The sequence below is a fragment of the Abrus precatorius genome, unplaced genomic scaffold (genome assembly GCF_003935025.1).
Source record: "Abrus precatorius isolate BTA unplaced genomic scaffold, Abrus_2018 Scaffold9, whole genome shotgun sequence".
Classification (NCBI taxonomy): Eukaryota; Viridiplantae; Streptophyta; class Magnoliopsida; order Fabales; family Fabaceae; genus Abrus; species Abrus precatorius.
This window is the reverse complement of record NW_020874439.1, coordinates 5,410,896-5,436,858: the sequence shown is the minus strand read 5'-3', so window position 1 is coordinate 5,436,858 and position 25,963 is coordinate 5,410,896. Positions and strand designations below refer to the sequence as shown.

The 25,963-nt window shown below is 27.1% G+C and overlaps 1 protein-coding gene across 1 annotated transcript; it reads left to right on the top strand.

Annotated features, from left to right (window-relative positions):
* Nucleotides 1-7,233: 7,233 nt before the first annotated feature.
* On the top strand, nucleotides 7,234-10,396 carry LOC113850646 (putative disease resistance protein RGA1). The gene has a single exon (XM_027481220.1). The coding sequence runs from the start codon at nucleotides 7,241-7,243 to the stop codon at nucleotides 10,394-10,396; it is 3,156 nt and encodes a 1,051-aa protein (XP_027337021.1). The 5' UTR covers nucleotides 7,234-7,240.
* The last annotated feature ends 15,567 nt before the right edge of the window (nucleotides 10,397-25,963 follow it).

The window sequence follows — 25,963 nt, the reverse complement described above, 5'->3', positions numbered from 1 at the left end:
TACACTTATGTCAAAATGCTTAATGTTATGTATACTTTTTATTGACTATAACTGTTTTGACTTGAAAGTAAATAATATTTACCTAATTCTCTTTTATTTTAGTTTCTTATAAAACAATCAATCCATATATCATTTCTTGCATATACTTAAAAAAAAATACATGAATTCAATTAAAAATATAATATTTAGAGATGAATCAAGAAAGGAAGATGAATTAATAATTATTTAAAATAATTTTATATTATTATTTTTAATTATGTAATTACTTTTATACTAAACTAAAAGATAAGAAATTATTTTGATAGTGATGTTATGCAAAAAAAAAAAATATAGATGAATTTTTTTTGTCTATAACTTCCGCTTCAAAAATTTTGCTAATTTTTAAATTACAGACAAAAAATTCCGTTCCATTTGTAATTCTATCTGAGTTTTTGCGCCAAATAGCGGGTTGTAATATAGACGGATAATATAGATGAATTTTTTCCGTTTGTATTACAGACAAATTTATAGACAGATTTTTCTAAAAAATTGAAAAATACAGATGGATTTATTTTTTAAAGTTTTTAGAGAAATCTGTCTGTAAATCTATCTGTATTGCAGACAAAAAAAATCTATCTATATTATTCATATGTATAAAGTATGTTTCTAGTAGTGAGAGTAAACTACAAAATAAGATCTAACATATTACTTGTCATAGAATTCAAAGCTTGAATACAATAACTTTTATCTATAACAAATAAATTTAAAACTTTATTATAATTATCTTTAGCATTTTAATTTCATATAATCTCATTTGATAATTTTTTAATTATAATGTAAACTTCTGTTATAAAAAATTACAAATTTTTAAATAAATTACAATCTTATGTTATTAAAAATATTATCTTAGAATTATAAGGGTAGATTATTCAACTTTTTAAATTTTGTTTGTCAAATTCTTTACACAAAAATAATTTTTTATTGATATTTTGAATCAAAAAGGATTAAAATAAATTATATTTGTAAATCGATTAATTTAAAAAATTAGTGAAAATTTTAATTGAATACTTATCTAAAAAATTATTACATAAGACTTTATGATATAAATTTGATTACAGAATTTATTAAAAAATTTAAAAAATTTTGGGTTAGGCTCCCAACTATATGTCTAAATAGTTCAAACTGTGAAACCTATTTTGTCTCACTTAACCTAAGTGAAAAGAGGTCTTATTGGTCAAGAGAGGGTTTTAATTTTGCAACTTTTGAGAGAGAGAAAAAAGAGAGAAAGAGGACAAAAAATCGGTCTGCATATCCACATATACTATTCAATAAAATTGTGATTCCCGTTCATGGTTGGATTAAGCTGAAAATTGGACCACAAGTTTATGAGACAGAAATCTTTGTTTTGACTGTTGGGATCCTAGATTAGAAATATGTAGTTAGAGAAATCAATTTTACACAGTTGCTCTATTTTTAGGTTTTTTTTTTTTATTCTTCAAATTAAAAGCTTTATTGTTTTGATATATTAACTGATTGTAAGTATTTATTTGTACATTTGATTAGACTCTCTTATACCCCTTAATTGATTATAATGGACTTGATTAATTAGTTTATACCTGTGAGTTTTTACTTATTATATTAAAAGGATTTTCTCACGTTAAATATATGTGTCTATCTGGATTGCTATTATCATCTATTGTTGCTACTTTTCATTGGTTCGTGCAAGTTCAGAAAATTATTTTGGCTGTGCACTTTGGTACTTTTAGTGGTGTTGTTGTTTTCCCTATCAAAAAGTTTATTTTAATAAGTTTCTAATTTATTAACCTAAGATTAAAAAACTTATAAAAATTATAAATTATTTTCAAAATCTTCTTATACCTTTTAAAACTCCTTAAAAATAAAAAAATTAAAGTAAATCTCACTTACAATTTTTAGAAAATACAATTGATATATTTTCCTTATTTCTCAAACATTACATGCTTTTTTTTTATGAAACAAAATTATTATCAAATTTAATTATTTAGTTTTCAAACTGTGTATCACGAAATTTACCAACAAAAAAAAACAAAATATTAAGTGTTAATGTAAAATTTTTAACATTGTTCAATATAACTTTTAAAATAAAATAAAATAATAATTTAGTCTCTCTCTAAATAGTGCTGTTTTTTAAATTAATTCTCATAAAAAAATTGTTAACATTTAATTTCTAATATTTGAAAGGAATAAAATATTTATAATTATCTGTGTAATTCATGATTCATATGTTTACTTCTTTTAAACAAAAATTATAAATTTACCGTCACGTTTAGCTTGAATTAAAATACCAAGAATATTCCAGATACTTTTAGAACTGGTGATCACTGTATTCGTTGACCGTAAAATTGTGTGCATTCGTTAACTTTTTTGTTAGAAAGAGTACCAACCACCAATAGTATGTTTATTATTTGTAAATGCTACTTTGAATATTAGTTTTTCTCTGTCGTTACATTATTTGATGAGTTGTACTCACATTTTTACAAACAATTTTCCCGTATTAAATTTCAGTGGAGAACTTCACATCATAACTATTTGTATTTATAATTATTAAAGATAAGATCAAACCACTAAACGAATAAATAATTGAAGATTAGATTAAATAATTGAATTAATAAATCATGGGTTGCTGGGTTCATAAGAGAGTGTTTTTGCTTCCTCTGTTTCCAATCTCAAAATTTACACACATTGCAGCTTTTCAAATATCAAGTAGCCTTTTATAGTCTTTCTCGATTATTCTAAGGATGGCTGAACAAATTCCATTTGCAGTTACTTCAAATCTCATTCACAGGTTCGTTTCCTCTGCCTTTCTTCAACTTATAACCAATTTGGCGTAGGTTTCCGTTGCTGTTCCAAGGCTTCATACTTCCGTCTTCAAACTCGCAAATTACTCTGCTAAACTCACAAACTTAATTAGTACCAAAACACACTATTAATCATGTGTGTTTTTTATTCTTTCATATAAATTGTTTGATATGTATTTTATTTTACTTTTGTAATCTCTGTTTATTCTAGATTTCTCATAACTTCTAATTGTTTTTAAAAGTGTTTTATGCCTGTCGTTTTAAATTTTTCTCATGTTTGTCATTTAAAGTTTATTTTGTGGTATTGTTTTACCGTCTTTATATCTTTTAACGGTTGATACAACACAAGCCACCTAAAAGATAAAAAAAATAAAATAAAATTTACTTAATACGGTACTTCTAAACTTAAAACTCTTTTTAAATTATATTAAAATATTAAAAAATATTTGTTTTTTTCAAATATACCACTAACTCTCTATTATTAAAATTAAAGGTTATAATTGTTCCACATATACAAGAGTATAAACATTTTCTAAAGCACTATAGAATTTTTTTAAAAAAAACTTGTTTTAGAAATAAATGATATTTTAAATTTTTTTTATTATTATGGTTACATTTTTTCATCGTCTCTAAAAGTTAAAAATATATTTTTATATAAAAACTAATATATAATTTTTTTTACTTACAAGGATTAAATTGCAAACAAAAAATTACATAAAGACTAAAAATCATTTATTCCTTTATTATATTATAAAAAATTGATATTTTTTATTTTTATTTTTTATTTAAGACTTTTTTCTACGCTTTATTTTATCTTTTTTATAAGAACCTTTTTCCTTGTATAGTTTTCAACTGTCCTTATCTTGTTTTTTGAGTTTTAACCATTCACTTTTTTTTTTTTCTCAGGTTTCTAACTTTTTTCAAAACAATAATTAGTATTTAAAGTTTGTTTGCTGGTATTATTTTGGAATTTCTACTTTCCTACCAAATTATATTTTCACTCAAATCAAAGCAAATAATAATTATATTTTATCTAAATGCCCTATTTTTTTAAAAAAATTGCACTTTATCTTTTTCTTTGAATATGTTAAAATTTAACTCATCTACATCTTGTACGTTTCGATGAGGGAATTTGTTTAGTTTTATTTCATTATTTTCTCTTGAGACAAAATTTTATAACAATGGTAAGTGTTTATTTTTTTCATGAAAAATATATTGAAATCGTTGAGCTTCTTGAAAAATTAAAAGAATTCAAATTTATTAAAAAAATTATTTTAGTAAGAAAAATTCAAATAAATATTCATCAATGCTTTAACACAGTTTAAAATCTGTTGAATTGTGATGCATTTTAGTTTTTCACAAAAAATTAAATAATTTTAAAATAAAGGTAGAGTACTGTAACATATGCATATTTTAAGAGGAAAATTCAATTCAATCTTTTATGTATTGCGTAGAAGAATTTTTATTTTATTGTTTGTCAATCAATCATGACTCTAATATTTCAATAAATTAATCAAAATAAACATCGGGTTAAACTAAATTACATTATTCAGTTTTTTAAAAATATTGATTAAAAATATGTATGTTACATTACCCTCATTTCTTTTTTAAAACTATATAACCTCTTCTCATAAAAGAAATTAAAATGCATTACATTTTAATCCATTTTAAGGTTTTGTAAAGCATTGTTGAACATTTGAATGTCCTTATTTTATTTTATTTTTTTACTTATAATTTAATCTTCATTTAAATGTCTTATTATTTTTATAATTTTTATTTTGCATGTATTTTAACTTCTTTTAATATGTTAAATGATGAATTAATTTTTAGTCCATGTAGATTCTTTGCATTTTTAATTAAGTTCTATACGTTAATTTTTTTAATTAAAATGTTATAATTTTATTTTCTTAATTAAATTCTTAACAATTAATATCATTATATCTTTATTAAATACCAATGAGATGAAACTTTTAATTTACAAACCTATTATTTATGTTAAATTCTCTTTTTTACAATTATTTTATATAGATAAATTCCTCTAAATTCTCAAATCCTGTTATTGTTAGGTGATAAAACTAATACTAAATTAAGAACTTCTTATTAAACTCTATTTATACTCACATATATGCAACGACTAAAATATTTTAAATTACAAAACATCATGAATGAAAAGAAGATATTTTGAATTACTCTTAAATTCTAAAAAAATCTTAAACATTATTTTTACAAAAGAAAAAAATTTAAGTTTGGAGACTAACTTCTTTCACCCTGAATTCAAATTTTTAGACTAGTTTTGTATAACTATTTTTTATAATAAAATAATAAATCATGACTAAAAAATTTACTTTAAACTTATTTGTATCAACAAGTAGAATCTAAATGTCCTGATAATAATTTAACTTAAAAAATATCTCTCAATAATAAAAAATAAAAAATATAAAAACATGTAATTGTCAAATTATATAAATATAATAATTAATTATGATATGATTACCAAGTTTAACTCTACATAATTGATCGTCTGAATGAAATACTATGGCTATGTTAAATATAATATTATGCAAGGAGAGTTTTACAGTGAGAGTATATTTTATTGGTAAAATACTAAAATTCACTCTTAAAAAATTTAAATAATATCAGATATCTGAAATAGTAGCATTAGAGAACATTTTAAATGCATTATATTAATATCCAATAATAAACTTTTATATATAGTTTATGAGTGTGAATTTTAAGAATGTCTTTAACAAAGTTTTCAAATGACAGTATTTCTAAATTTGGTTCTTTTACTGTGGCAAATGATTTTTATTATATTAATTATATTTTTAAATTTATTAAATTAAATTTTGAAATTAATTCTTATAGTTTAATTTTTTTACCTAATATAATATATTATTTATTATTAATAATTATAAGATTTTATTTTTTAAAATTAATTAATTTGTTAAATTTTAAAATTTTGTATTGTATATATATTTATAATTATTCAGTGAAATATTATTTTAGTTTAATAATATTGTGCCATTTACTAAAGTAATACTATGGTGTGTCGGTAAGTATTTAAATCTGAAAGAAAAATTTTAATACAATACCTATTAATATTTAGTAGCTTGAGTTACATAACTTTGAAATTCAGCACCATTAATTTAGTTGAATCACTCATTTCGGTTAATAACAACCCAAATAGGCTACGAAAGTGTGTAACAATTTTGCCTTCATTGTTTGAAATTATTGATTCCTTTATTATTTATATTAATTAAATTCAAACATGTATATTATATATACTTAAAATTATGAATTATATTTTGTCATATATATATATATATATATAATCTTAATATTTATAATATTATAGATTATCTTCTTGTAATCATTAAAATAATAACAAAGATAATGAAAACAACTAAATCCTACCGCTCAATTCAGTGAATGTGTATCTATTAATTTAGTGAATGTATATTTATCTTTCTAGTACTCTCGCTCAATCTAGTAAATTTATATAGATGATAAGGGTTAAGAAGAAGAAAAGATAAAGATTTATAAGAACCACCAAACTTAACTTCATATTTATTTAAAATTACAAAAATTAAAATATTTATTTAAGCAGACAAGAAAGTAAAACTTTGTTTCATAATTAATGTCTAAAAGTATTTGATATATGTTTAGTTTTCAATAATTAAAGGCATTAAAACTTTATAAAATAAAAAGACATTGCAGCGATCACTTGTGAATTTTAAAGGTGATTTAAATAACTTATTTTTAATATAAAGAATTTAAATAACTTATTAAAAATTAATTCATAAAATATATCTTTTTCAAGAATGATTAAGTTGACAGACTACTTGGTCATTATCAAAATTATGTTATGCAGTTAAATATTAAAAAGAAATATCTTCTATTAATACTAAATTTGCTTGAAACACTTTTTTTTACCAATAATTTTTTAAAAAATTATTTTAAGAGATTTTAAGCACAAGTATTTATTAAAATCAATAATAAAATATATATTTAAAACATTTAATTTAATCGTATCTAATATTAAATACAAATAACAACTTAAAGGTCAAAAGTTCTTTAATGTAAATAGTCATATGCTATAAAAAAAATAACAATAATGTCATTTGATCAGATTTTTTTTAAATAAAGATAAAAAGAAAGTATGAAGTGGTAGCTTGGATAATTTTATATATTGAAAAGTGTTAAAGAATATACTTTCCTTTTCCCTTTTATCCGTCACCATTTTAAAAAAAAAGAAAAATCTTTTTTATGCCTCGTTAAAAGTTTAAGAAAACATTTATTATTATTACACTCTTACTATTTACAAATTAGATATATTCTTTTACATATAAAAGAAGTGTGTATATATATATATATATATATATCCAATGTCAATATCAACACTTCTTCGTCATTTTCTTTCACTAATGGCTAAGTTTGAATCAGTGCCATTTGCTGTTGCATCAAATCTTATTCACAGGTTAGCTTCCCCAGATTTTCTTGAACTTGGACAGGAGTATGGTGTGATGGAAGAGTTGGAAGCGCTTAAGAAGACAATTGGATCTATCAATGATGTGCTGCTTGACGCTGACCACAAACAAGAACAAGTTCGTGTGCGTAATTGGATATCTGACTTCAAAGAAGTACTTTATACTGCAGATAACTTCTTAGATCACCTAGCTATCGAATTTACGAGAGAAAAACTGGATGCAGCAGAAGGAAAAGAGGTAAAACAGGTACTTCGTTCCATTTCATCTTCAAATCAAATTCCTTTATACAGTGAAATGCCTGACAAAATTAAAGAAATACGAGAAAGTTTTAACGATGCAGTAAAAGAAATGAAGGATTTGAATTTAAGTCCAAGATCAAAAGTGGTTAAGCAAACTAATAGTGAATGGAGGGAAACATGTTCTTTTGTGTTAGAGTCAGATATCATTGGAAGAGATGACAGTAAAAAGGAGATTATTAGTCTGTTGAGACAACCACATGAAAAGCAAAAAGTTTCTGTGATTGCGATTATTGGCATTGGTGGTTTAGGGAAGACAGCGCTTGCTCAGTTGGTGTATAATAACTTGGAGGTGCAGAATTCTTTTGAAAAGCGAATCTGGGTCTGTGTGTCCGATAACTTTGAAGTGAAAACTATTATGAAGAAAATATTACAATCAGTTACTCGTTGCCAGATAGCAGACGGGTCGTCACTAGACTACTTGCAAGAAGAACTTCGTGAAAATTTAAGTCATAAGAAATATTTGTTGGTCCTGGATGACATTTGGAATGAGAATCGTAACAAATGGGCTGAATTGAGAAAGTACTTGATGTGTGGCTCTCAAGATAGCAAGATTTTAGTGACAACTAGAAATGAAAACGTAGCAAATGCAATGGCAGCTAGCACTTTCTATCATTTGAAAGGTTTGACTGACTTAGAATCTTGGAGTTTGTTGAAAAACATTGCATTTGAAGATGATTGCAAGGGAGTGAATCAAAATCTAGAATCAATGGGGAAAGAAATAGCCAAAAAGTGTAAAGGGGTTCCACTAGCAGTTAAAACGCTGGGAGGCCTGTTACGAGGACAAAATGAAGAAAGTGAATGGGAGAATGTTTTACGTGGTGACTTGTGGAAATTATGCGAAGAGCAAGACAGTATCATGCCAATTCTAAAGCTCAGTTACCAAAACTTGTCGCCAGAAATGAGACAATGTTTTGCTTATTGCTCTTTATATCCCAAGGATTCAGAAATTCCAAAAGATGAGTTGATTCAGTTGTGGATGGCACAGGGTTACCTTAAATGTTCAACTGAAAAACAGCACATGTACATGGAAGATATCGGTAACCAATTTGTAAAATTTTTTTTGATGAACTCATTTTTTCAAGATTCAAAGAGTGATAAATATGGTGAGATCATTAGTCTCAAAATGCATGATTTAATGCATGACCTTGCAATGCTTGTTGCTGGCAATGATTGCTGTTACTTGGATAGCAAGGCAGAAAAAATTGAGGGTAGTCCCATACACGTATCATTGGAATTTGCTGAGGCCGTTCATTTGTTGAAATCATTAGATCCGAGCAGGCTGCGAACTTTAATTTTGCCATATGACTTCGAAGAGGAGGAATATTTGTCAGTTATTGCAAAGTTCAAATACTTGCGCGTATTGAGGATGCATCATCTCACTGATCCCACTGAAGATTTGAAGCATTTAAGATACCTTGTTTTAACCCAACAAACAAGTCTTCCCAAATTTATGAACAATCTTGTTTTCCTACAAACGTTCAAATTGAGGAATTGCGGTGAAGAATCCTTTTCTGAAGTGATCACAAAATTAGTCAATATGAGATGGCTTGAGGTTGGTGATTATGACTTCTTGAGTCGGATGGCAGTGGGGTGGGGAAAATTATCCTGGTTGCAATTCTTACCCGTCTTTGTGGTGGGAGGTAGCCAAGAAGGCACACTAAATGAATTGAAAGACTTGAACCTAAGGGGAGAGTTAGAAATTAAGCGGCTCGATCGTGTAAGAGATGTGGCTCTGGAATCACAAGATGTAAATTTAAAAGGAAAAAGATTCCTCCAATCCTTGACTCTGACTTGGTCGCATGGAGACATACGTAACAGTGACAGCTTGCAATTGTTAGAAAACCTTCAGCCCCATCATAATCTTAAGCGATTGAAGGTGCATTGTTATCCAGGCATGCGTTTCCCAGATTGGCTTACTCTCCTCATAAATGTTGTTGACATCTCTCTCTTCATGTTTCGTAATTGTCGCTCTCTCCCACCGTTGGAACGTCTTCCCTCCCTGAAGTCACTTGAGATAACTAATCTTGATGAATTGGAATACATATATCTTCATGAAGATGGTTTTGCAGTGACCTTCTGCCCCTCTCTAGAGAGCCTCACATTACGTTGTTGTTTTAAGCTCAAGGGATGGCGAAGGCTGGGAGATGATATCAATGATTCTAAAAATTCACAACATCTCTCCTTACGTCTTTCGTTTCCTCATCTTTCTCAATTACACGTCTCGTACTGTCCAAAGTTGACTTGCATGCCTACTTTTCCAAAAGTTAAGGTTTTGGATTTTTGTGAATGCACTGCGGAGCCATTAGTAGCAACACTAAACACAACAGCTTCAACATGTTCAGCTGACTCATCTTCTTCCTCCGCTGCTCCTCTTTCCATGCTCAAAGAATTGGACATAACTGATACTACGAATTTACCAAAGGGTTGGATGCAAAATCTGACTTCTCTCGAGTCTCTTCGAATTGTATGGTGTAGAAGTGAAACACTCGAGGAATTTGAAACTGGATTCAAGGAAGACACCAACTGCCTTCCTTCTCTGCAAAAGATTTCATTATGTTATTGTAAAAACCTAAAGGCTTTGCCAGATTGGATTTGCAACCTCTCATCCCTTCAAGAGATCACAATTGCACTCTGCCCAAAATTGGCGTCGCTGCCCGAAGGAATGAGTCGTCTTACCAACTTAAAGATCTTTAAGGTTGCGAGGTGTTCCCTCTTAGTTGAAGAATGCCGAACAGAGACAAGTCCTATAAGTCGCCAAATCGCACACATCCCACAAATTATCCTTAGTGATTAGTAAAGGTACTGACTGATCTGGTGCCCTTTTCTATTGTGTTTGTTTTAGTGTAAACGTAGTAACTCAACAATTATTGCTGTGCTAATAAAATACTTTTAACTAGTTTTTGAGTTAGTGTTGCTTTGTTTCAAAGATAAATACGAATTATCCTGATAATATTAATTTTCAATTGCTAAACAATATCAGAGTCTTAACCATCATAAATTTAATAAGTTTTTTTCGCTTTGCACTGGTATTATTAAAAAAAGTATTTTCAAATAAAAATTAAAACATTATATGATTTAATAACTTTTATAGATAACTATTTAATGTTTAATAATAAATATTTTATTATATTAACAAAATTAAATTAAAGAGAATTTTTTATAAATTAAAAACTAATTATAAAATTTGTATTAAAAGTTTAATTATTTATGGTATAAGATAATAAGTTTTGTTACTTTGTCTATTGATATTTTATCTACGTACATAAGTTTTGTTTCTCGTGCTTTTTATTATATAATTTTAAATATATTTGTTAAAATAATGTATGATGACAATTTTTTTCTTTATTTCTTTTGTTGTAGATAGTTTAATAATTTAGTTTGTTAGAAATTAAGTAAAAATACTTGAGTAGATAAAGCAACTTATTGAATTTTGCTGTGTAAATACATTTATTAGACGTGGTTATAGCATTCACTTGTTCTTAGTCTTACTGTCTATTATCATTATGTAATTTTTTTATGACAAGAAGCCTGTTGCTATTCTTCATAGGTTTTTAACTTTTGAGCTTGTATTCTTTCTAGGATTCTTTTTTACCTTTTTATAAGTTTAAGTTAGTCCTCTATTCTTTTCCACCTAAGAATAGATTTATTACTATTCATTAACTTGCTTGCTATATGATACTCAGTTGATCATTCAATATGTTTAAGAACCACTTAAATATGATAACAAATAAAATTTATTATAAAACATTATTCTCCAACTATACTTATATCAAAATTCAATCAAAATGCATAATGTTCCAAGTTATTTAACGCTTGGCTATATATCTTTTATTGACAATAACTATTTTGACTTGTAATAATTTTTATGATACAATCAACTCACGTACCATCTCTTGTTGATACTTAAAAAAATACATGAACTCATTTAAAAATATAATATTTAGAGATGAATCAAGAAAGAAAGATAAATTAATACTTATTTAAAATAATTTTATATTTTAATTATTAATTATTAATTTACTTTTATATTAAACTCACTGATAGAAATATCATTATGAACTTCCATAAGATCTAAAGTGAAGTGTTTAAGTTGTTTCATATAATCAAATAAAAAATTGCATGCTATTAGTAAAAAAAACAATCTTCATCATAAGACACTTATGGATATTAGACTAATTGACTTTGGATTTAAGAAATCAGTTTTACTTAATTGTTCAAATTTTCTTTTTCTTTTTGTTTTCTTATCTTTTATTCAAAGGAAAATTACTATTTTCAATAGTTTATATAAGTTATTGAAAACTACCGCTATGGTTAATGTAAGCCTAGAAAAACATCTCATTTACAAGGTAATTCATCCATGTTCTAATCTAATAGCATTTTAATAAGTTCATATTTTGACATACTTTTTGAGCATGATCATATGCACTTATTATTAATTTGAATGGATTTTTACACTAAATACTCTGTTAATTGTTGTAGATGAGCATGTGTGAAGGCTCATGGGATTTATGGACATTTTGGGCACAATTTTGAGAGAATTAGGCTATTAAGGATGAAGCATGCCCATGCTTCATTAGCATGTACGGTCGTGCTGCAATCAAGCACGCCCATGACTCTAGCATAAGCACGATCATGCATTCATCTGGCACAACCATGCTCACCTACACAATTCACAAATTCTACATGATTTTGGTACTTAAAAACCTTATAAAATGAAGAATAGAAGCAGCAGTTCAGCATTCCATTCTTTAGACTTAAGTCTTGAGTTTCTGAGTAACTCCCTCTTCCTTCTGTATGGGATCTTTAGCATGTTTCTGGAGGATTTAGATCTTCAAGTGACTGGACTTGGAGAATGGTGTAACATCCTCAATTTCTTATTTAAAAATAAATAATTTTTTGTAACAAAAGGAGAAAAATAAGAGAATTTTGTTCCATTTTATAGATTTAAGAATTGAATAAAAGCAAAACATACATTCCTCTTATGAAAATTTTATAAGATTCCAAAATATTTAAAACTTCCAAAGAACTAATTTTGAGACATTAAAGTGATGAATAAAATTTTGAATTACATCAAACAATTATTCGGTTCGTGTCACATACATATAAGTTTAAAATACCATTAAGAACATTTCTAAATTATTCATTTCAACAAAATTTTCAAAAGTATTATAAATTCTAAAATCTGACATTTAAAATTATTTACAGATATTGGTCAACATAAAATGTAATTAGAGTAAAGTGCTACAATTTCTCAAATCATTTTAATCTCTACAGAGCAGTCTTCCTTCCAATATCATTGGACTATGATCCTAGAATGGATTAATCATCTTTATTCAGTCCTCATTCGCCTTCCTAAAAATAGTTAGTGAGGATGAGTATTTTTCGCCCTACTAAATTTCTTATTCGACAAAAGAAGATAAATAAATAAATAAATAAATAAATATATATATATAATACTGAAAATATTATCTAATATACATTGGATTAACGATAACACTTAAATCATATAGATCATTATCACAACAGAGCATACACACCAACCAATCAATCATCTTTGCAAATATTTATAACATGCATTTTCATACTAGTTTGTATGTCATAATACATGTATTATACCGCATCAATCAATATGTCACAATACATGGATGAACCAATTATAAGCGTGGGTTCACCACAGGCTATACACTTTTCTCCTGACTCTGTCTCTAATTAACACCTTTGCTAAGGGGCTCATGACCGCACACGTTATATCCGTGAGGTGGGGGTTAACCGGCAACCATCAATGGTGTGAAACTAAGTCCCTGAGGTTGAAGGCGTCATGAATCTGTTATCGCAGTGCCACAATGAGCGTGACTAACATGCAGTGAGCGCACGTTTATGTGGAATGTTTGGAATGTTTGAAAAAGCATGAATTTATGTTGTTTGATGATGATTTGATTAATGTTAGAAATGTGTGGAACATGCGAGGTGAGTATCTATGCTTGGTGTGTGTCTGATAGCGTAGAATACTCACTCTTACATTTATTTTTCAGGTGACCAAGATAATCAGCACCAGGCTCAGTGAAAGGATGGATGAAACTACTATAGGACTTAGGAAATTATTCTTTTGAAATTATGATGTATTAATTAAGTCCTGTAGCAATGATTTGGTTCAAATTTGTAATTCATCATTATTTTAAAATACTTAAATAAAATTATGTATTTGGAACCATTTGAATGAAATTTTTGTTATTCCCATTTTATTGCGAAATTGATTTATTTTAGAAATAAATTAAGATGTTACACATAAGGTCCTTAAACAATTTCACACCACACAAATCAATACAATATGCCGGAGGTCGAACACCTTCGAACTTAGTCCAATTATTGTACAATTTCAATCTACACGCTTTCTTAGTATCAATACAGTCATCTATCAAGTTTTGCAACATCTAATATTCACAGTATATCTATTATTTCAAAAATATCAAATTTGTAAATCTTAAATTACCTCTAAACAAGGTTTACTAGTAAAATCATTATATTTTTTGAAATAGTTTTGCTTAGAGCTTTTGTTACAAATTGTATTTAGTTAGTTTTGAAAATAAGCATGGAGTTTTCATGTCAAACTCTCTATTCAGGATCTTCCCTCTAGTTTATTTTTCACCTTTGTTTATGGCTTTATTTACAAATATTTTGGTTTCTTTCTTAAACATGAGTAACTAAACCTATAGCTAGGGCTATGGGAATTCTTGTTCATGACTTTATAGAGTTTTTATAATTAAATTTAGATTTGATTTATGTTATGATTAGTATTTTTCCTATTGCGGTTGATTGTGTATTGTGAACTGACCACTTGTATCATAATTCTAATTAATTACATTGTTAAGCGACTGTACCTCAATTAATTAATGGATCTGTAGGATAATACGAGACAAAGAATTAGATGCACCAAACCGGTCTTTCTCTTTCAATCGTTGTTAGATTAACAAGTTTATAGGTTCTTTATGCTTCCCTCAATTGATATCTTGCATGACCATTGGGGGTGTTAATTTAGAGGAAAGAATGTTAATAATGCATGACCATTGGATATTAATAGAAATTATATAAATAGTTGGTAATCATACGATCATCGAATCTAGAGTTAATTAGAAAAAGAATATAAAGGATTGAATGAGTAAACTCATATACCTTAGGTTTTCCTCCTATAATTTTTCCTAATACATGTGTTGTGATTTCTGCTTTGAGATCTGGTGATAATTGTTTTAAATTCTTTAGTGTAAATGTGCAATTTTGCATCCATTATGTTTAAATAATTAGACAGATAAATTTTTAGTAATTTGAACCCTTTTATTATTTTTTGACGGGTACATTTGTCTTCAGAATACATTTCTACCAAGCTTGGCAATAGACCAAATGCAAAATTCAAGTATTTACAATAATTTAATAAATAAATGGGTGGACATATATTGTTAGGATGACAACAAAAATTAAAATTTGCCTTCATATAAATTTCATCTATCTATTATCTAGTAAAAGAAAAAAATCCTTATACGAAAAATTAGTTGATTAAGGTAGACACAATCATACTCATGTTAAGCAAGCACTCAGTGAATTATATGACAAATTTGGTCCTTTGGACTTCTGTAGGACTAATGCTCACCGTTACAATCGCTAGGCTAAGGCCAAGATCAGCACCACACATGCTTTCACAACTCTAGAATTCAATGAACTTGCCTTAGCTCGAGTATCTCTATTCGTGTCAATTGACATTGCATGTTCTTATGCCAACTTTATCATTAGCTTATCTTTAGCGAATTATTGTGATAAAACCATTGAAAAGAAATCAAATTTGTCAGGAAATTTTAATAAATACAAATTTTATAATAAAAGACATAAACAAAAATTATGCATCAACAAAATATCAATTGATTTATTTGATACAAGAAATCTTAGAACTTATAAACATCAACCAAAGTACTGTTCTCTAGGTAGGATCAGATGCAAATATCAAAACATCACTACACTTAGTCAAATTTATATCTTATAAAAACCTGTCAGGGAATCTCAATCAGTCAAAGAAAATATTACCTAGATCTCATCAAGGATACCGGTCTCCTTGCTTGCAAACCTGTCAGGGCCCCTATGATCCATCATTCTAAACCCCAAGTGTAACACCCTCTTTTCATTATTCAATAATTTATGTTTTGTTTAATATTAAGTAATATTAGAGTGCATTTACAAGAGAGTAAAGAAGATTTTTGAAAGAATTTTAGTACAGGAAGTCTCACTCAGGTGAGGTAAATAATTACTTAAATAAATGATTACTTAAAAAATTAATTTTATATATGTTGAGCAGAATAGACCTTAAGCTTTAAAGGAGAAAATATAGGGGAAAAAAAACCCATTTGTTGCTAAAACAAAGCCATATGATTCATCATATGCATTATGTAACACCCTAATTTTCATTTGAATTTTTCTTGTTTTCAAACTAGAAGAGCCTTTTTAAGAAAAAATTCCTAAAAAGAAAAGAATATTCCTTTTGGCTTAGGAGAATATTCTTTTTTAGCTTAAGCAAAATTTTTTTGCTCAAGTGATAATGGATCAGATTTTCTAAACTGTATTCTACTTAAGTGAAAATTCACAATAGAAATGGGTAGCTCTCTATCATATTTTTGCTCAAGCAAAAATATTAGTAGAAAAGTAGCAATTTTTGTCTAGTTTTCTCACTCAAGCAAGAATGGCCTCGCTCAAGCGAGAATATGCGAGTTTTAAAGGGTATTTAAGAGATTTTACTCTAAAAATTGTATTATGAGGCAGAACCTCTCAACCACTTCTTCCTTTGTTCTCTTACTTCCTTTCTTCGGAGAAACCCTCTCAAACTTCAAATTACTTCTGAATCCGAGCCCAAATTCTCTTTCCTCTCAATCACAAGTAAGTTCCTTGGAATTCAATCCTACAATTTCATTTGTGTATTTCTCTATTTCCTCTTTTTTGAAAATAATTTTACTTTGTAATATATAGCAGATAATTGGTCTTTGGACAATATTTCCTTTGAAACATTGCACTTTCCTTTAAATCCTGAGGAGATCTTGGCTTTTGAAATACTAGCTGTCATCCCTTTGGTTGTGAGAGACCCATTTCCAGGTAAGGGGAGTTGATCCCAAACCCTAACTCCTTGTTCGGAGGGCAAGTGTACCCATGGAGAAGTAATAAAGGGTTTTGAAATTAAGTTCTTGAAATATCGTCCCACGATGATTGATTTTCAATTACTAAGAATTTCCTAACTCAATTATTTAAGCTTCAAAGATACGAGAGTAATTATAAACAAGAATTTATAAAATCAATTATAAAACTAAGAGCAAGGAACACAAAGCACGTCTTGGTTACACTTATCAGAGAAAAACCTAGGGCGTATGGGTGTTCTCATTCAATCATTTATGTTATTTTGCTGTTTAGATCATACTAATACATTAATTAGTATGATTGTGACACATGTATTAAGAAAATATCGATTGATATGAACAATATGATGTTGGTGTGCCATTGTTGAGTTTTTGTATGGATAGTTCAGAGATATACTAAGGATATAGAGTTTAGAGGCTATCTGGAAGAAATGAGGGTGATAAATGCTAATAGCTTATGTGTACACGATTGATAGCAAAAGCATTTATAGGCCTCACACTCATTTATTGACTGATCTCCTGACTATACTTTTGCTATGAATGCCTAATAAACCAAAGCAAACATATCCGTGTGTAGTGACTAACGACGACTATCAATACTGGTGTAAGTCCATAGTAACTAAGAAAATATGTTGGCAGCGATTTAAAGGCCTATAAGTATCTAAAGTAGTCTTAATGAACCCTATTATAAATAATGATTCAAGATTTATGTATAATATTTAATAGTTAATTGTTTGAATTTTAATTCATACCCAGCTTTAGTTAAAAGTTTATATTACTGAAAAATAGATTATTTGTTTTATGAACTTAATATATATATATATATATATATAATGTGAAAGTTTTGTTTTCATTCTATTTATAAATTTAAGTTAAGGAAATGCATTTTTATTTTTAAAATGAATCTTTACTTCACAATGAATAAAACTTTTATACAAGCAAAGTTTCAAAAATTAATTGTTGATCTTTATCAAATATATTAATATATTTGTACAATTTTCCAAGCTAGTAAAACCCCTTTCGAATTTTATCAAATTTTATTTCAAAATATTATATATTATTAAAGAGAATTATTTGAATAAAAGTAAGGATGTTATATGTTACATTTCTATTATTGTCACATTTTGTGGTAATACTTGTTAATAGATTCATAATTCACAAAGTGATACAGAGCCATACTTGAGGTATCTATAAATATTTGTGAAGAAGATAAGTTATAGCCTCTTAATAGATACATAGTCTTATTATTTGGGAAGTGCCAAAGAGATGCACTTAAATTATCTACCTATATGAGTGACAAGGTAGAGGTAATACCCTACCTTTCTTCATCTTAAATATATTAAGTTTATAAAAATTTAAAAAGAATAACTAACTTTTTCGTATAACCATTAATCAAATTTTTAAAAATAAAACCTTTCACAAGAGTAAATTTGTATATAAGACAATTTAAGAAAATAAATTGCGTGAATATATTGCAAATTAATATTTACATACTGAAAGAATTCTAGATACTAATTAATATATTGTATTTACATATCATTATCCAAAATATATAAGAATTTACAATAGTTCATACTCAGTCTCATATACTAAGGACTTGAAACTATTCATCTATATCATGTCAGCTCTTAATTTCCTCTTAAGTCCTCCGCAGTCAATTCATCATCCTCTCCAAGATAGACGTCACTAGAATCTACCATCATTTCTATACTAGAGAATCTCTTAAATATGTAGCTATTAGGCCTTCCTAGCAAATCATGATCATGATAAGTAAATATGTTATTCATGATCCGAGAAGACCTTTCGATTCCTCGGTATAGATAAAAACCAAGAGACTGATGAATTTGACCACTAGTTGGAAAATCAAAAGGTACTGCATTATAAATTACTTCTAATGTGTACTTCTTAATCATTTCCAAAATATACTCTAAAATGTAAATGTACAATACGTTTATATTTCCTAAATATATAATTTAATCTACTACTAGTATAGACATCCACTACATCAATGCGCACAGGATGTGTTGTCATCTTTACTACCTGCAAGATGGTGTAAGGATGAGCAACTATTCTACCTTTCAAACATAACACAATTGCACCATATCACTTATCGCAATAATTATAAATATGCAAAAATCATCACTTCATATCATATATCAATTATTCTCTTCCTAACATACAAATTCACATAATTACATTCCATTTCCAAACACGCACTTTCAGTGCACTGTGATCAGAGTTTTTCGATGCCTCCAGCAGTTCTCGAGGTCTTACTCAATTAGGTAAATAGCTGCTAATTAGCTCATGCTGTAACATCCTATATTTTGATTTAAATAAAATGAGGTTTGTTAAAGTATAATTGGAATAGATTTGGATAGAATTTATTAAAAAAAAAGAAAAAAAAAGAAAAAAAAAAGTGAACAGTAAAACCGCCTATGAACAGTAAACCGCATATGAACAGTGAAACCGCCTTTGTACAGTGACGATGACGTCATCAATGACATCAGCATGACGTCATGGCTGACGTCACATCCGCGTACAATCCGTGTACAGTACGTGTGCACAGTGTTTCCGGCATGAACAGTAAGACGGTGAACAGTGTTTCTGGCGATGAACAGTAAATTCCGGCGGTGAACAGTAACTTTCAAAAAATTTCTATAAAAAGGGGGTTTCAGACGAAATTTTCATTTCTTCACTCCTATCCAAGGTTCTCAAAGGTTCTAAGGTCATATCTCGCCATTTTCTCCCATACTAAACCTCCTAAACTTAGATTTTTCTTCAGATCTGTGATTCTACGTTCAATCTAAAGGATTACAAGTAAGTTTTTCTAAGTTTGAAGTTAGATTTACCGTTCGTTTCTCTTCTTCTTCTTCTTCTTATAGATGTTCATGATGTTCTTAGGAAAACCTCCGTTCTAGAGTTAAACCTTCGGTTAAATCCTTGTAAAAGCTCTGTTTTGAGGTAAGGGGGGCTCTACTTTATCATTTTGTTATGTTTATTACTTGTATTCTCATAGATCTTGTCATGTATGTGATTATATGTGGAATAATCCTTGCTTTATGAAAAATAATCGATGAATAGCGAGAATAATTGGCTGTTTATGTGATTTATGGTGAATACATGGTGAAAATGTGATATTATGTCCAAATAAGGCATGATAAGGTATATTGAGGATGGTTGATATGATTATATGATTTTGTGATATGAAATATACAAAGAGATTGATGTTTTATGTTTGAATATATTGTGTTTCATGTAAAAATGATGTGTATTGTTAATATGCCATGGTTTGATGTATATGATGAAAAGTATGTGGAAATATGATGAAAAATATGTGTGAACATGAGAAATGGCATATGTGAACATGTGAATATACTCGAAAGAGTATGAGATGGAAAAGGATATGATGTAAATAGTTACAGAGATACACTGGGGGAGTGGAAGATGGAGACGATATGGGATATCTTGGGGAAATGTAGGGTGGTGAGTGACATTCGGGATTGTGCACGGAATATTGTGTTCGAATGCACCACATGGCCACACACTCATTTCTCGACTTGACTCCTGACCATTACCTTTGCTAAGGGGCTGTCTATTGCATGCGTTGTATCCGTATTGCATTGGGCCATCCGGCGACTATTTACATGAATGTGTAAGACCTCGAGATAGAGGCATCGGATAACTGTGGCCACAGGGCGCGGTAAGCGCGGATAAAAGTAAAAGAAATTGTGAATCTGTGTAATGTAATGCGCGTTGAGATGAGAATATGCTTTATATAACCATGTGATATGTAATGCCATGATGTTTTCTTTAATCGTGATAAGATGTGTTTTGTGAAGAATGTATATGTTATGTATGAGTGGTAGGGTAGAGACTCACCCTTACACAACATTTTTCAGGAAACCAGGTTGAATAGTACCAGGCTCACAGTGCATGGATGGATGAGAACTGCTATAGGACTTAGTTATTTTGAGTTATGTAATGAATATTTTCAGTTCCATAGCATTCTTTTGAAACAGTTGTAAAACTACTATTCCTCTTTATTGCTGATGAAAACTTTAGAATCTTTGTTTTTCTAAAGTACTTATGAATTAATGAAATTTTACTCTATGAACCTTATATCATTTCAATGTCTTTTCCTTATTAGAAAGTTTTGAAGGAAAATTTATTTTACCATATTAATTTTTATGAAAATTTATCATATATTGAGGAAAGAAATATAAGGTGTTACACATGCAATACGAATACAACATATGCAATCACGAACACCTTAGCAAAGATATAGTCAGGAGTCTAGTTGAAAAATGAGTGTGAGGCCTTATGGCGCATTTGCACTAAACAATAATACGCAGACAATTGCAAATGTCGCTCATAACCTACATTTTCCTGAAATTTCCTTATCATCTCCAGACTCTATACCCCTAGTATATTTCTGTAACTATTTACACCAGTCCATTCAGCTCTTATATTCATTCCACCATCCAATCATAAAATCATGCTTATTAGCACTTCTAGACTATTGTCATATTGCTCATCACTTACTCATAATCTTAATAATCACATCATTCAATAAATCATCGATAACATATTCATCATTTTCAGACATATCTCAACAATAAGGTTATATTACATTCAGTACATTCATTAAACTTGTTTGACAATAATAATATGCTTTCTCATCATACATTTCATATTTACACAGTAAAACTAGTCAACCAAAACATCAAACATATTTATATCAGTAATCTTTTTGCATTATTACCTATTATTCATGCATATATTATAAAAATGCTATGTAAACATACTTTCCTAAGCTCAACATATGACCTATAACACATAATGATAAAATAGAGCTCCCTTTGCCTTACAATGAAGATCTAAATGGAGATTGAGGATTAAGAACGTCCTAAAATAGCACTTCTACCTAGATAACACAAATTTATTTCTTAAGAACAAGATTCAAAGAAAATGAACAGTAAAAACATGATTATACTTAAGAAAACTTACCTAGGATCGTTTAGAACAAACGTGTTTAGATAATAATTGGTGTTTAGAGAAGTTTTATCTAAGAAAATGTAGAGTGTTCAAAGAAAATGAAGTCTGGATGTGAGAGGAAGTGAAGAAATTAAGTTTTCATGTATGAAAACCCTTAAATACATTTACAATCGAGATATTCTCGCTACACCTAGCCTTTCTCGCTACAGCAAAACTCTCTCTCATTATAGCGAAAATATCAGACAAAATTGCACTCTATTTTCTGCACTTTTCGCTACAGTGAGGGATCTCTCGCTACAATAGGACCATTCTCTTAACATACTCTCACACATATTTATTATAAGCATATAATTTTAATTGATATAAAAATAGGAATGTTATAGTAGAAGTCGCCTTCTATAAAAGACTTAGGCAATTTTTAAAAAAAAGACTAAGAATTCCAAGGAGCATGAGATCAAATTTTGAAACATATTTATTGTTGAACATTTTACCGTAGTCTTCACAATTTTAAATGTATAGTGTTTGATGTAGGATGCTCAACAAAATTCATTTAATTCAAGATAATTCACTACATGTTAATTCAATCCTTAAACACATTAACACTTAAGCACAAAATCATTTCTTTGGCTACTAAAAAACTTCTATATCTTGCTTCATTCTCATTTTATCCCATCAGCAAGAGATTGTTTGTAGAATCAAAATTCTAGTGTGTTAAATTTTCAATGATTCACAAAATTATTAAAGACAAATTTTATTAATAATTTATTGACTTATAATTTCTTCATCGTTAAGAGATAATCTTATTTATGATTATATTCATTGCATTTAGTTTTTATTTTATTTTCTAATATATATAAAGTAGTTGCGTCTTTCCTTTTGATGCACCATTCATTTTATCCTTCTAAGCATTAGTTGTGAGACTCTATTATGTTTGACTTTAAGCACACAAGTTGGAACTTGTAGAATGTTAACCTTGAAGAGTAAAATTGATTATCATTTTTGTTTTCAAGACAATGGTCTAAAGTACAATGCAAATGTTTGGTCTATATATTTCAACTGCTATGTACTCATGTATGCATTGATGTTTGAATCAAAACTTGAAAGAAATTAAAAAATGACTATTGGATTGCATAGGATAACGCTTGATGTGAGCTTGAGAAATAAGGTCATAACATATACATAGCTCTATTATTTGGATAGTTTTAAATAGACGCACTTGATGTACCTACTTATGTGAGATTGAAGGTATAGGTCACTTTTTATGAAATACAACAATATTCTTTCAAAGCACTCCTTAGCACCTCAAAGTGTACATAAAAGCCTCAAACATTTATGAATTTTTTTAATATTTATTATTTAATTATTAAATTAATTAAATAATATTTTATTTTTAATTCATAACATCTGAAAAATAAAAAAGTTTCTGTTTTAATAGAATAATAATTTAAAATTGATTGAGTTTAAATTTTTATAAATGTCAAATAACTAAGAGTATGTTTGTTTGCATTTTTAAAAAGAGTTTTCTCTTTTTAAAAACTAAAATAAGAAAAAACTCTTTTTAAATATGCAAACAAACATACCATAAATATTTTAGTTAAATGATTAATTTTTAATTTTTATATTTTTTTTATCATCTTTATATTCTTTTTTATTGTCTTTCTATTTTCTATATTGTCATAGTAATAAAACAAGTAATATTAAGATTAAAAAAATGTTCACGTGTAGAATTGATGGTTATATAGAATGGAGGGTTATAATGAAGTAACCGTAAAATACGTCATCAAAGTTATATTATTATTATTATTGTATAATCTTGATTTATATAATTTTTACTTTAATCTTAATTAAAGGATAATTTATCTTCAGCGTAATTTTAATTAATTTTTATTATTATATTTTAAAATTTTGAAAAAAATTATTACTAAATTATATCAATATAAATATGAAATAAATTTTTATTAAATAAAACTATAATTGAATAAAAATAAAAGATTATTTAATTATTTTAGTAATTAATTTATTAAAATTTAATTAAATTATCATAATAATTAAATTATAAATATTATAAAAATAAAAAATTTAATTATAATAGAAATCGTATATCATATATATGACTTTTATCATTGAATAAAACAAATACTGCATACAATTTTTATTTATTTATTTATTTTTTAAAAAAAGAGTCGCATATCATATATTTTTGTTTATATAAAAAAAATAAATATAAGTCATATATACAATATACAATTATGTTTTAAAATAAATAAATATAAAAAATATCAATCTCTGGTACAATTTTATTTTATTATTTTTTAAAAATATTTATATTGATAGTTGTCTTTAAAGGCGGGTGATATATTCTATATATAACTTACACTATTTTATTGATAAGTTTATAGTTAACCTTGTAGAGTGAACTATTTTGATAAAAAAAAAAGAACTTTTTTTTTTGTTGACTCTTTTTTATTTATGTATTTATTCACGTGGAGTTTTAAAATTTTTTCTTGTGAAAATACATGTTAATAAACAAGACAATAAGTTAACATTGCATTAATGCTAAATGATTTTTCAAGTATTATATTTTAGTAGGTAATTTTTACGGTGCTTTTTAAATTAATAAGGTATTCTATATCTTTTCATATATGAAATAATTATTATTCTTAATTTTATATTAATAGATAATAGGGTTAGTAGTTTATTTAGAACAAACGTAAATGTTTTATAATATTTAAGATATTAAATAAATCACAATCATCAAATTTAAAGAAGGATATATAATACTCACTTAAATTTACATAAGAAGCATCATTTTAGTATTCTTGCAATTAAATGAAGAGCATATAACTTTCCTATTATTCTAGAACTGTTCATTCATTCTTATTTATTTTCTTTCCTTATGACTTTCTTATTATTGGCACTGCACGTTTGTAAAGGCTCATTGCTCCTAGCCTTGAGTGCAGAAGTCCAACTCCGAATGTAAACTGTGGAGACAAACCTAGTTTCAAATTACCACAGAAGTCCATTTAAAAATATTCTTTTAAGATAATGCCATTTTTTAAGACACAACATTTTTTTTCCTAAGTTTCTAACCATATAAATATATATTATAAGTTTGGTTTGTCTTGATTTAGTTCAATTTTAACCATAAAAAATAAAAATTAAACTAAACTGTGTAAAAAAAATGATTTTTTTCAACTTTTGTTAAATCAGTTTTTATGTTTTTAATAAATTTAGTATTTTAAAAAAACTAAATGTATTTTTTTTAACATCTTCACTCATCTTAAAATTTAATGATAAAATAATCCACAAACTTAATTATTGTATCCACTTAAACATCATTGGTCAAATTCTAAGTTTAGGGTAATCTGTGCATTCTAAGTTGTAATACATGTTGACTAATTGAAAGTTTATAACCTTTTATCTATTAAGTTTACAAGTTCGCTCGTTTATAACTTAAATATCTTAATTTATAAATAAATTATATGTTTGAATTATTCAATATTTTTTATGAATTAAATTTAATTATTATTTTACTTTTTTATAAAAAAAATATGTTAATTTATTATCTAAATGAGATGTATAAGTATAATAATTAATTTAAGTGATCCATTGATTTGAGTTTGAATATCTATAATTGATCAGATGAATTAAAGTGTATGTTTTAATACAAAAATTCACTATTGAAAAACTAAGGTTAACATTTTGTATGTTTAGTAAGGTTTCCTTTATAACTAGTGAATAATCATCTACTCACTGAGTGCAACTTGTTCTCAAAAATTGTAATGTAGGAGAATGAATTACTGATATCCAACATATTACTTGTAAAGCTTGAATATGATGATTTTTATTAAAAAAAATTACGTATTCAACAAGTTTTAAAGTTTATTATAATTATATTTTATGTTCTAATTTTATATAATCTTGTCTGAATAATTTAACTTACATTGTAAACTTGTATTATAAAAACTTATAAATTTTTAAATAAATGACAAACTTGTGATATAAAAATTACTGTTTAGAATTGTAAGAAATGGAGATTTCTCAATTTTGTAAATTTTTTATCAAATTTCTTACATAAAATTTATTTATTTTACTTTTTCTATTGATATTTTGAACTAAAAGATATTAAAATAAATGATATTTGTAAATTTATTAATTAAAAATATTCAAGTGAACAGTTGAATTGAATATTTTTTCATAAA

Bases quoted from the DNA above. Each gene is read 5' to 3' on its own strand.
- LOC113850646 (XM_027481220.1), top strand. From the start codon at position 7,241: ATGGCTAAGTTTGAATCAGTGCCATTTGCTGTTGCATCAAATCTTATT.